Genomic DNA, 14185 nt, shown 5'->3' on the forward strand with positions numbered 1-14185 from the left:
TTTATTCTGTTTTTAGTATTTGTTCTTATAGCGGCAACAGAAATACATCATCTGTGAAAATTTCAACTGTCTAGCTATCACGGTTCGTGAGATACAGCCTGGTGACAGACGGACGGACGGACGGACGGACGGACGGACAGCGAAGTCTTAGTAATAGGGTCCCGTTTTACCCTTTGGGTACGGAACCCTAAAAAGATTTAAGTGGGGCTCCCATACAACAAACGTGATTTTTGACCGAAGTTGATGATCACTGCTGAAATGAAAATAAGTTCTCTGTCTCACTGTTAATTTGTGCTATTCAGCAAAAGATGGCGTTATAATTTACTAAGATGAAGTTAAGATTCAAGAAAGATGCCTTAATGGTTTGACAGAACATGAGGTCAATTTAGTTTCTTATCTGTTGACTTGACCTACTTGCTTGTCATGTCATAGTCATAGTGTCATTATATCAATAGAATAGTATTTCTATTTTATCGGTGTTTTGGTACGAAATAGTATAGAATTAATTTCTGCGCAATGTCATGATTTTATTGAGTATTGTTCTCAGAATTCTACGGCAATGGATCAATCTGATATTGGGTTAAATCTGTATTGTTTTGGATGTTTAGCTGCGAAGGAAGACAAGTCATTTTATTGCTTCGATCTACAGAGTTCAGTTTTGAAAACAGTAATACAGGTATTTCTTGCATTTATTATCTCCAAATGACCTCAGTTAAAATGCCCTTTGAATAGATAGTGTCATAAATAATCCTATTTTAAGGCGTCAATGGCCCCCGTAAAAGATTTTAAGATGTTTGTTTTGAACAGTTTAAACTTGTCGTTCACTACATAAAATGGGCGATTGAGCTCGGAAAACCTATTGTTTAATATTGTAATTGGTATAATACCCATAGTACCGACTTTACTTAGTTAAATTAATACATTCTGTTAAAATAATAGCCGCAACATATTGGTAGGTATTCTGTATTTCTCTAAGATACCCACGTTACAGGCTCAGCCTAGTGTGGGGATCACTGTACGCTTCTCTTGGAATGCTAATTTCTTGAAATAAATACATTTTGAATTTGAAAATGAATGGTCTCTAAATATTTACATACTTAAGTAATTATATTCCAGGCTGAATGTCTCTTCCTCTGCTACCTCTGCAAGCGGGCCGCGCAAAAAGCAGAGCTGTTCATACAAAATGTCCAAAGTAACCATATTCTGCTTCAGAATATACATAGGGTATGTATATGTATTCAACAATTATTTATTCTAAACCAGCATATCTCAAACTATGGGTCGCGAGCGAATATTGAGTGGGCCTTGTATTTGAGTGTTATGATAATATTTTATGCCCTATTTAAGATGGCCAAGAGTCAGGCCAGAAAAATGGCAGTTTTTGTTAGGTGGGTCAGAGGCCAGATAACTTTGGGAACCACTGTTCTAAACAGCTATTAAAAAAGCATTCCAAAAAATTCGCAAATATTTGTCAGTGCATATATTATGGCAGCTACCCTAAAAATCTCTAATTTTTTCAAGATGGAAACTTCCACCCTACAATCAGCTCGGACACGAACCCGTGCTCCGCACCAGCTGACTCCGGTGTCCCTAGATATCATCGAGCTAGGAACGGAATCAACCCAGGAGGTGGATAGGAGGAACCTTAGCCATGACAACCGACTGAACGTCAAATTAGAGATGAAGGAAGAGAGAGTACCGGATAATTATCAAGATGATAACAGTAAGTTGAAGCAATATTAAAGCCTACTAATTTTAATAGTCAGCAGTCCTAAAGTATTTGTCACATTTTTTAGTGATAAGACCTCTTATAATATTTAAAAGTTTCACGTTTTGAATACATATTAACTCATATTTATAGACGGGTCTATCGCGAATTTATTTTATTACCTTTATTTACCGACGTTTCGACACAGGTTTCACTGGTCGTGTTCGCGGCTAACTCATGTCCCAGCAAAATGTCAAAACAGAGATTTGTCGATTTGACGAAAAGACGAAACGTCGGTAAATAAAGGTAATAAAATAAATTCGCCATTCGCGATAGACCCGTCTATAAATGTGAGTTAATTAAACTTAAATTAGTTGCACTATGCAAAAAATTTAATTAGTTGCACTATGCAAAAACAAAAGGGTTCCGACTCAGCTATACTCTTTCACTCTTCAGCATAGGGCATTCTGCCCAAACCTAGGTCATGTTACAGTTAAACATATTTCATTCTGTGTTTTTTTTTACTTTATGGTGCTGAATAAAGAATAAAGAACATCTATGATCAATGATTATGATGCATATTTAAATGCATACTGATACTTTAAAAACATTTTCAGGCAGCCAAGAGTCATTTGTAAAAGAAGGCTTACCCCTAAAAGTATTATTAAAAGAAGAGAAAGAAGCGGTACAAGTGGAGGAAAGTGCCAAGAAAACCCCCAGAAAATACAAGAAGAGAAAGAAGAAGAATGATGAAGAAGATGGTAAGAACTATTTATTTACTTATTTACTTATTTACATAAGGAGATCCAACAGCTAACTAAATGACAATGGAATCATAAATAGATATATAGAGCCAATTACAGGAACTCGCAAATAGATATGTAGTAAAAACATATACTTAAGTAAAACGCATCACATACACACACACACACACACACACACATCGCACACATGAAAGAGATAAGACTCAAACCAAAACTAACAACATTCGCTTACATAATCAAACCCTTCTACCGGTGACAGGACACCAATTAAATAGTGTAAAAACAAAGAAAACACAAAAAAAAAAAAATAACTGAAAAACTAAGAACAAAATAAAGTGTTATGTTGTAACTTAGATACTACATATACAAAGCACTCACTTACGAGATAAATAAAAAGTGCCTAATTGAAACACATTTCCGTCAATTTACGCCTCACGGAGGGAATGTCACAATTAAATATATCAATGTCAAGCTCTTTCGTTAGCTTATTCAAATTACGGCTCGCACGGTTAAGAAAACTATTACGTCTGTAGTTGGATGATGTTCGCTTTAATGAGGTAGGAGGAGAGTGTCTTTTTAACCGAGAAGGGGTTACGAATGAGATCTGCTGGAGCAATTCCGGGCAATCTATTTCACCAGTTATGATTTTAAGGAGGAATACAACATCAGCAATTTCACGTCGTTCGAATAATGGTACCAGATGCTGTTTCCTACAAGTAACTAAGTAATCAGTTCGATTAGAGGGGCACTTAAGTTTATGGCTCAAATACTTTAGAAACTTTTTCTGCACACGTTCTATCCTATCTATGTATGTATTATAGCAGGGGTTCCAGATTTGGGATGCGTATTCAAGTTTACTACGAACTAGAGAGCAAAACAAGATTTTAAGTGTTTTAGCCTGAGTAAAATAAACGGAACTACGCATTATAAAGCCTAGCGTTTTCAGGGCACTACTTACAATACCGTCAATATGAGTATCAAATAGAAGTTTAAAATCATGTACCACTCCCAAATCTCTCATAGATTGGACCTTATTCAATGATTGGCCTTTGAGTTTATATGTGGTAGGAATTATGTTATGTTTTCGCGAAAATGTCAGGAAGGAACATTTCGATGGATTCAAATCTAATTTATTATTTAAACAATATTCGTCGAGTCGCGTGAGGTCAGATTGAATCAGCAGTGAGTCATAGGTCGTATTCACTTTCCCAAAGATCTTCATGTCATCAGCAAAACAGAGTAGTTTAGAATGTATGAAGCACTTACTGATGTCGTTAATAAAAATGTTAAAAAGCAGTGGTCCGAGCAGTGAACCCTGGGGGACGCCACTAGGAATAGTCACCCACCCTGAGATGTAATTATTCAGCACAACTGCCTGGGACCTATTGTCGATATAAGAAGAGAACCATCTCAGTAAGTCGCCACAGATTCCGATGTCATACAACTTGGATATCAGGATAGCATGGTCAATACGATCAAAAGCCTTGCTGTAATCCGTGTAAATGACATCAACCTGGGTGCCATTATCCATCGCACCAGTAACATACTCATTGAGAAGGACAAGGTTGGATACTGTCGATCTGCGCTGCAAAAAGCCATGTTGGTTCGGGCTAAAAGAACTTTTCAAGGAAGAATAGACTTGGTTATATACAATTTTTTCTAAAACTTTCGATAGTATACATAATTTGGAAATAGGTCTATAATTTTTGATGTCAGTTTTAGGTCCTTTTTTATGTACTGGTGTGATGAAGGCCGACTTCCACAATGGCGGGACAATACCCTCTGCGAGTGAGCGCTTAAATAACAAGGAAATGGGAACCGCCAAGCTATCAGCACATTTTATCAAGAACTGGGCAGGTAGATCATCGGGGCCAGCTGACTTAGACGAGTCTAGTTTAAGTAGCATGATTCTAACTATACCAGAGCTTACACCAATACGCGTCAAGATAGCTGTAGAATTAACAACATTACTAGGATTAGGAACAGTGTTATTGGAAATTTAGATTGCAAATGGGCAAATAACACTAGAGTCACTGGACTCATACTCATAGTGTTGTGTTCCTGCCGGTGAGTCCAAGGCTACGGAGACTGCTTACCATCAGGCAGACTGTAAGCTTGCTTGCCACTGACGCAGTATAAAAACATAAAAAAATGCCATTTTTGATTTTTTGGTGCAAGCATTTTAAGGGAACTTTAAGCTAGGTACAATTGTGGATTGTGGGGTCAAAAACTAAGGATATTCATTTAATTTTGTTCATTTCAGAGTTAGCTATAATACCTTTCGAAATAACCCGTGAGCAATGCTTTGAGGAGCGAGCCCGCATGGCGCTCGACCAGCGCTACCTGGCCTCCACGTACAAGTGCACGGACTGCGTCAAGGGGTTCAACTATAAGGATAGCTTTGATAAACATATGGAGAAACATAGCGAGGTGAGATGTTTGCTTTCTTTCGTGATCTAAAGTCTGTACCTTTAGGTATTTAAATAAAAGTAAACAAACAAATTGTACATTTTCGGGTAGTTATAACATTTATTGGCTAACCGACCAATTACAAAACCGCCTGGATCAGTCACTTAACAACCTGACTTTAACCTACATTATTTGATCGTGTAATGTTTTCATCTACCCTCAAAAGAGTGCATTATTTTCAGAGCAACGGCAACTACGAATGCGATGTGTGCAAGCAGAGAATGAGTACAGAAGATAAGCTCGTCGGCCACAAGAAATACCACGAAAAGTATGTTCATTCTTTTAATTTTATAAACGTTACCACTACCAATCAGATTAACTGTAGAAGAGATGTTAAAACTAAGAAACCATCATGCCCTCGAGGTGGCCTGCTTATGTAGATGGCGCTCCATCTTTTGAATTTAGAATGCGATAATTACCGCATAGTATATGAAGCCGCTCAGCGCCATCTGCATTAAATTCGAGAAACTAATTTGTCTTATGAACACCGTTCGCGTTGGAGGGTCTGCCATCTTGTGGCCTGAATCGGAAACATGAACTGTACATTGACACTTCACGCCAACGCAAGTGCTGCCATGTACAGTTCACGTGCGTTTTCTTATGCATTGTAGGTTCTGCCATCTTGTGGGCTACATTAGAAGCTTAAACTGGACATTTACACTTCGCGTCAATAAACAGGGGGCTCCTAGATATGCTACAGTTCATGCAACGTTACCTATATGACCAATCGATCTTTATGAATCAAGCATTTTGCTCTTAGAATTTTTAAATGCGTAACATAAGTAACAATTTCCGGTGCCTATCTCGTCGCATAATAATTGATTGGGGGTCCCTTTGTTTGACATAATTATTGAAAGTCATAAAATGTAATGATTGTCAGATTATCATTACTCATAATTCAAAACCGTTAACTTTTCAGGATTTTCGTAAGGTTATCCTATAGATAGAAGTTAGGTTAGGTTTGTTTTATGGCAATCCTGAAAAGTTACGCGTTTCTGAGAAAAACCAAATTATGACTAACGAAAATGTGGACAAACAATACATTATGACTTAAAACTTTATGGGAAACAATAGAGACCCAATTGATTGTCATAATGTAATGTTCCGCATAAAGCTCTTTTCGCATAATTTTTCTCCAGCTGAAACAGAAAGTATTTTGCATATAGGTAGTGTAGAATAGGGTAGGTTAGGTTTGTTTTATAATTTTTCAGTAATGTTAATAGTTTCAGCACAATAACAATTATGCGTTACATTACATTAGGACAATCAATAATTATGCGACCCAATATATGTGGACCCAATAATTTCTTATTAAACAGGCGCTACCGTTGCCCCGTATGCGGCATGACCCGCGCCAGTCGGGTGCTGGTCAAGGACCACTACTCGGCCTTCCACTCCTCGCATCAGATCAGACACAACTGCCCGCACTGCGACAAGACATTCACGTACGTAATAGTTTGGACCTAAACCTAGTTTTATAATCTAGATACCAGTATAGTATGAATTTTCTCAAATGATTTTTACGCCTAAGACGGATCTGTTAAACAAAAGCCATTGTTTCTTTTGTGCGAGCGGTTAACAATACACGTGGAAAAGCAACAATGTCCTTTTAAAAGCAACTGTATCGCGGTGGATTTAAGGTTCAAGTCTATGTACATCTAACATGTTTTGGTAATGTAGGACGATCGACCACCTCAATGTAGGCGAGCGCTCATATTATTACATAATACATAGATTTGAACCTTAAAATCATTACCATACAGGAGCTTTTTAAACGACATTATTGCTTTGCCACGCGCTCAAAACGGGAGCTGACTCGCACAGAATGAACAATGGCTTTTGTTTAACAGATTAGGGTCTTAGGCGTAAAAATCATTTGAGAATAGTTATTTGTACAACAAGAGATCAAAGTTTGATATTTCTTCGAGTGCTTATTTTGAGCCCTGTGCAAGCGAAAGATTCTATAATAGATTCACGAGCGTAGCGAGTGAATCTAATTTAGAATCTTGAGCGTATTAGTAAGGGATTCAAAAGCGCACGAGATGTAAATAACTTTGATCTCGTGTAGTACACAAAAATTTTCACCCTAAGCAGTGAGAACATACCTAGAGGGACAGAGATAATAGAACCCAAGTATATCGAACTTGTATTAGACCCCGCATGTTGAAATGACATTTGACTGTAAAGGTCACTTGAATGTCATTTTGTCTCACTCAGTGAGCAAAATGCGATTTTGCTGAGTGAGACAAAATGACTCAGTGAGCAAAATCGCATTTTGCTCACTGTTTTTAAGAAGCAAAGTACCCTTGTTCGAGCTGCTGAGGTGAAAAATTCATACTATAGCTCTGTGAGTGAGCTCTCGATGAGTTTCGCGTTCTTCAACAAATTACATTTTTGAAAAAAAGATTATAGTACACATTGTAGTGAGGAACATCGTGCTGCTTTCTATCGGTATTGGAATTATACCTTTATTTTCCATTCCAGTCGTAAACTGGCATGGCGGAAGCACGTGTCCAGCGTACACGGTCGCACGAGAGAGACGTGCCAATATTGTAAGAAGACGTATGCCAACAAAGATGTTCTAAAAGCGCATATAAACCTGTGAGTATACAATGTGGGTTTCCATTACAGAAGGTACAGTCACCTACAATAATATCACACAACGAAGGCCGCAAATACGATCTTATTTGTAGAGCCATAAGAGCGCGTCACATATTTTTGTGGCCTTCGAAGAGTAACATTTATTGAAGGTGACTGTACGTTAGGTACATGTATCGCGACTGACGAAAAGTAAATATATTACAAGCAAAAGGAGTTGAAAATAGAGTTCCGGTTAATTCGGTTATAATATCAGCTGAAAATTGTTGAGTACCTATTAGACTTTTTATTCGACGCGACATCTATTGTCGAGTAGCAGTTACTGATCAATCCGCTACTTGACGCTAGATGTCGACTACGAAAATAAGCGTTTTGGTAACAAAACTGTTATATGGAGTGAGCACACTATGCTTAAGTACTTATTTCTCTATGCCCTAACATAATATGTTTTCCTTTAGTCGCCATCCAATAGAGGGCACCACACCCCCAATAGTCAAGTCCCACGTTTGCCAAGATTGCGGGAAAGCATTCAAGAGTCCTTCGTTACTCAAGATACATGGTGTCAAGCATTCGCCCAACAAAGACTACTATTGTGTCGAGTGTGACAAGTAAGTGTAGAGTCAAGTACGTTTGCCAAGACTGCGGGACACAGACGACACAGTGTCAAGCATTCGCCCAACAAAGACTACTACTGTGTCGAGTGTGACAAGTATGTGTCGATTCACGTACGTTTGCCAAGACTGCGGGACATAGTGTCAAGCATTCGCCCAACAAAGACTACTATTGTGTCGAGTGTGACAAGTAAGTGTCAAGTACGTTTGCCAAGACTGCGGGAAGGCGTTCGAGAGCCCTTCGTTACTCAAGATACATAGTGTCAAGCATTCGCCCAACAAAGACTACTATTGTGTCGAGTGTGACAAGTAAGTGTCGAGTCAAGTACGTTTGCCAAGACTTCGGGAAGGCGTTCAAGAGTCCTTCGTTACTCAAGATACATGGTGTCAAGCATTCGCCCAATAAAGACTACTATTGTGTCGAGTGTGACAAGTAAGTGTCGAGTCAAGTACGTTTGCCAAGACTTCGGGAAGGCGTTCAAGAGCCCTTCGTTACTCAAGATACATAGTGTCAAGCATTCGCCCAACAAAGGCTACTATTGTGTCGAGTTTAAGAAGTACCTATGTGTTTAGAAAAGTTATTTTTCAAATTGACTGTTATCCATTTTTAAATCGTTGAAATTTAAATACTTTTGTTGTACAATTTATTATTTCGTGGAAAGAGGAGAGGCTTAGTGGTACGAGTATATTTTAATTTCACTAAAAAAAGATCCAAATGTGCAATATTGCGAGACGTCTGGCTTACTACTGATAACAATATTTTAACATTATATCTTATTTTCAGGAGTTTCAAATCGGCGACAATACTGAAACATCACTTGAAAACTGCCTCAGTACACGTCAATTACGTTGATTTACCGTGAGTACCATTACACACTCATAAGTATTTATTAGTATTTAATACTAATCTTCAGTTAATTTTGCTGCTAACTCATGAGTAGGGGTTTTCAACTCTAAAATCTGTATAATTTATTTTATTCTATGCACAACACAAGTGTACCCGGTTCATAAATGGGAGGAGCTTGCCGAGGACAGAGATAAGTGGCGCAAACTGGTGTTCGACGGTCGCAAAATCCACGATGACGCTTGGTTTAAGACACTCGCCAGTAGGCGAGCCAAGCGTCATCAGCCCGACATCTGTTCGCCACGGGCACACTACGAGTACACCTGCCAGTTTTGCGGTCGTGGTTGCCGCTCCCGTATTGGCTTATACAGCCATGAAAAACGTTGTCGCCCTGCCTGATACTGTCTGTATAGTCTGCAATAGACTGAAAGGCCTGTGATGAACACAAGTGTAGGACAATATACATAATTATTAATTACATTTATAGCAAAGATAATTTATATTGGAGGAATATTGTCAAAGTAAATTAGTCAGTACATTTACTGCCATCTTTCGACACAAATGATTAAAGTCTGTGCTAAATGAAGACAGGCCAAAGGTATGACGCCATCGCTCGAAAAGATATGGCACCATACCTTTGGCCTATCCTCGAGTAGATGGCGATACTTTGACAATTAACAAATTTAACACATATCAATGAAAGAACAAGGATCAAATTCAAATGGCGTTCTAAGAGTTTTAATCATTTGTGTTGAAAGATGGCAGCAAATGTACTGACTACATAACATAATTCTCTTTGCATATAAGTGTGCTTATTCTCAGTTTGGCGTGCGAGCACTGCGGGAAGCGGTTCGCGATACGACGCGATTTGGAGCAACACATCAACAGAGTACATCTCAATATAAAACCATTCCAGTGCGACCGCTGCGAGAAGGTAACTACTACATAAGTAATGTAGGTAAATATAACATTTCATTATAATGTCGCTTACGAAAACACTTTTGATATTTCTTAACACATTCAGTGCCGAAAACCCGACTATCGGGTATTATGATTGCGTTCCCAGGCCGGACGACCCGGTAGTCGGGATCGTGGTACTACTGCTTTTTATGACGTAATTGTTGTGGCCTGGCGCGGATGTCTTGTTTGGCTAGGTGGCAATGAATGTGTTAATACATAAACATAATTATGTTAGGAGGCCAATTTTTAGGGTTCCGTACCCAAAGGGTAAAACGGATACTATTACTAAGACTCCGCTGTCCGTCCGTCTGTCACCAGGCTGTATCTCGTGATCTGTTATAGCTAGACAGCTGAAATTTTCACAGATGATGTATTTCTGTTGCCGCTATAACAACAAATACAATAGCAGAATAAAATAAAGATTTAAGTGGGGCTCCCATACAACAAACGTGATTTTTGACCGAAGTTAAGCAACGTCGGGCGGGGTCAGTACTTGGATGGGTGACCGTTTTTATAGATAATGGTACGGAACCCTTCGTGTGCGAGTCCGACTTGCACTTGCCCGGTTTTTTAATCTGATGGTGATGATTGACGATTTTGCCTTATGAATACATTTTTTCTTGTTAATGTGTCCTAAGGCTATAATGAACTGATTTGAATTGAGTGTCTCTTTGTAGAATTTACATGCGTATTTTTGTTAAGGCATACGTGAACGTGTGGTCACTGAACGAGCATCGTCGACTGGTACACGAGGGGTTCAAGCGGCCGCTCAAGTACCCGTGCTCCATGTGCGACAAGGTTTTCGACGTAAGTAAATTCAAATAGGGTATTCTCCTACTAGTAAAATCAGTTTCTCTTTTAGAACTGTCAATACGATTTGCTAATATCAAAGACATATGTAACTTCGTATAAGACGAATAAAGTCTAAGGAAAAAACGTGCCTCGGAATTGAAGCAAAAGTCATTCTCGAATAGATGGCGCACACACCTTTAGCCTATCCTCGGCTAGATGGCGTGACGACACCGTTTCATATTTAACAATTTTAACACATAGATATCAGTGAATGAACATGGATCAAAATGATATAAAAATAATAAAATCATTTATCCATATATATACATGTTTTGATAACTCTATATGTTTTCATTTTGAGTTTTAGTCGTGTGTCGATAGATGGCAGTAAATTTACAGTGACTACAAAATTAACAATGACAGGACCCCTCTATACTATCTATTCTTTTTGCTAATATGGAATTTATATGAAACATTACACAATGACGTCACGGTCAACTCACCTGCTTTTTATAATTCTATCCGATTTATTAAATATACCTTGTGTTTTAAATAACTGATATCTATGTTTTTCTAATAATTATCAGGTGCTTTATTTTATGCATGGTGTGAAATTATTTATTTTAAATACAGTCAAATACCCTATTGCTGAAATCCTTGTATATCTAATATCCTTTACGAAATTCCTGTAGTGTCGAGCAATAGTGTCCAAAATTCTGTTTTACATGGATTTTGTTTAAAACAGGTAGTATTAATATATCCGATAAAATTTTCTGCTTTTACTTGTTTATAGTTTTAATTTGTTACTAGTTGGTTTGGTTTTTGGTGTGTATATAATAATTTAATACCTACATACATACTCGTCTAACTTTTTAAACGCAGTCTACTCACGATAATATTAGGCGTTCCTTGCATTCAGACGAGTCAACATGGCAGAAAACTGCAAAACTTTATTAAGTAAATTGATTATGACCACCTTAATAATGTTTAATTATTTTTTCCATAGAGTAACCAGATCCTCAAAGACCACATCCGCACGCACACCGGAGAGCGGCCCTTCCAGTGCAGCCGCTGCCCCGCGCAGTTCCGCCAGGCCAGCACCCTAGGGACACACGTCAAGCTTGTCCACTTGAAACTGACTAGAGATGGGAGGCCTAAGACTTTGGCTGGCAAATATCAGCCTATACAGGATCAGGAGCATTTTAGTCAAATCCGATCCAACACAACAGAGTCAAGCCAGTATGCTGGGGACGCATCTCGAACTAACTAAAGACCGCAATGATTTGCTGACAAATATCAGCCGATTAAGATCTATTAGCCCAGAAATCCTGGCCTACATACCTAAGTCAGGCCAGTTTACTAGAGGCACATGTCAAGATCGTCCACCGTCACGTCTCATCACGGGAGATCTAAATTAGCCAATTATCCATATAAGTCAACAAAAATGCAGGCCAATATCAAAGTTAAGCCAGCACCCTCGGCACACACGTCAAGCTTGTACACTTGAAACTGACTAGAGATGGCAGGCCAAAGTTTTTGGCTGGCAAATATCCAATGACCCAGGATGCTTTTAGCCAGCCTAATCTTCTTCTTCTTCTTCTTTGTCGTCACACTCTTGTCAGAGTGGTCGTGGTCGTCATGTCAGGGCCGGTGGCAAGCTTCACAATCCGTCGCCATTCCTCCCGTACTGTAGCCCTTCTTGTACATTCATGGAGTGGTTCATTGAATGCACTTTTGACTAGGTCTGACCAACGCATTGGTGACCTACCGCGCCTTGTGCCTTCGACTTTTCCCTGCACTACAAGTCGTTCCACAGATGTATCATCTCGACGCGTAATATGTCCAAAGAAAGTGAGAATACGACACTGGATGATGGAAGAAAGACGTTGTTTAATACCAAGTTCCTGGAGAATTGAGACGTTGGTTCGGAACTGTGTCCAGGTTACGCCAAGCATTTTTCTCCAGCACCACATTTCTAGAGCGTCGATCTTCTTTTTCTCGCTTTCCCTTCCAGCCAGCCAGCCTAATACAACTGTAGAATCAAGCCAGTATACTGGGGACACATCCCAAACTAACTAGAGACGACAGACTAAAACAAGAAATGGGCTTATTTATGGCATTGACTTATACGGTATGTATCTGAACGAAAAGCAATTACTCTAACCCGTTAATATTTAGGTCATACTGAGCAACTTTTACTATGGGACCAACCCCGAAAACGCGGAAAAAATTGGATGTTTCATACATTTTGCTGGTCTGATGTTGAAATTTCCTATGGGAGAGTCAATTTTTTTTTCGCGATTTCGGGGTTGGTCTCATAGTAAAAGTTGCTTAGTATGACCTAAACATTAACGGGTTTGAGTAATTGCTTTTCGTTCAGATACAAGGTCTATACTCCGTAAAGACGGGCCTTACGGGGCATTAAGAATAGTGCCAGTACAGCGGTGTCACGGACACGAATTCGAGCCAATCGCGCAGTCTAACGCCACAACGCGGTTGATGAGTTCTCATCAGGCGCGCAATTGGTCGCAACTAGTTGCGTTAGACTGCACATCATCATGATCATCTCAGCCATAAGACGTCCACTGCTGAACATAGGCCTCCCCCTTGGACCTCCATTCGTACCGGTTGGAAGCGACCCGCATCCAGCGTCCTCCGGCGACCGACCGACCGCGGCGGCGAAGATCGTCTGTCCACGTTTGTTAGACTGCACGAGTGGCTCGAAATCGTGAGTGACACCGCTGAACTAGCACCATTCTTAGTGCCCGTAAGGTCTTTATATATAAGTCAATGGCTTATGGTTAAAAATCTTTTTTGTCATAAGAATTACAAATTCGTTTAAAAGAGTAGAGTTGACCACGAAAAATGTTTTAATAATATTTATTTGTTATTACTATTAAAATAATGGTAAGCGAACTGATTAAAGTAAATTAGACTTAGAACGGGTTGCACCACGTACAGATAACAAACTGGTCAACGTTAACACATTCACTGCCAGCGCGAGCTACGCGTGTGGCCGATAATGATATTTTTTCCGCTTTGTAGCGAAAAGCGTGTTCTAGGCGATGATGTTGATATTCTTGTTAACGGTTTCGTGTAACGGCAACATTTTGGTCTATAAAATAAATGCATTGAATGTATGATTATATTAATTAGTAAGATTATTATAAATAAATACAGTTTTAATTTCAAATGTCTTGTTTATCTCTTAACGTACCGTAGTTTTGTCTTAGGTTGAATGCTGCTGTTCTAATCCTGTATTTTTTTTAAACTAACGTTTTTCTATAAAATTTTGATATACTTGGTCAAGCAGATCTTGTCAGTAGAAAAAGGCGGCAAATATGAAAAATGTAGGCGCGAAGGGATATCGTCTCATAGAAAATTTGAATTTCGCGCCTTTTTCTATTGACAAGATTTGCTTGACCATCTATAAATTGCA

At 38.9% G+C, this 14185-nt stretch overlaps 1 protein-coding gene across 1 annotated transcript; it reads left to right on the plus strand.

Moving 5' to 3' along the window:
* The first annotated feature begins 451 nt into the window (after positions 1-451).
* LOC134801418 (zinc finger protein 878-like) lies at positions 452-13939 on the plus strand. The gene is made up of 13 exons (XM_063773966.1): positions 452-676; positions 1117-1224; positions 1522-1723; positions 2326-2469; positions 4736-4902; positions 5124-5209; positions 6261-6386; positions 7426-7542; positions 7998-8147; positions 8935-9009; positions 9817-9928; positions 10657-10761; positions 11753-13939. The coding sequence occupies exons 1-13, from the start codon at positions 560-562 to the stop codon at positions 12014-12016; spliced, it is 1773 nt and encodes a 590-aa protein (XP_063630036.1). The 5' UTR covers positions 452-559; the 3' UTR covers positions 12017-13939.
* Positions 13940-14185: the final 246 nt, after the last annotated feature.

Source organism: Cydia splendana, chromosome 22 (assembly GCF_910591565.1).
Source record: "Cydia splendana chromosome 22, ilCydSple1.2, whole genome shotgun sequence".
NCBI classification, from domain to species: domain Eukaryota; kingdom Metazoa; phylum Arthropoda; class Insecta; order Lepidoptera; family Tortricidae; genus Cydia; species Cydia splendana.

What these genes read in the sequence shown, in the direction of transcription:
- LOC134801418 (XM_063773966.1), top strand. Translation starts at nt 560, where the DNA reads ATGGATCAATCTGATATTGGGTTAAATCTGTATTGTTTTGGATGTTTA. An exon ending in ATATGGAGAAACATAGCGAG is followed by an intron (nt 4,903 to 5,123) that starts GTGAGATGTTTG and finishes CATTATTTTCAG; the next exon opens with AGCAACGGCAACTACGAATG. An exon ending in CACAAGAAATACCACGAAAA is followed by an intron (nt 5,210 to 6,260) that starts GTATGTTCATTC and finishes CTTATTAAACAG; the next exon opens with GCGCTACCGTTGCCCCGTAT.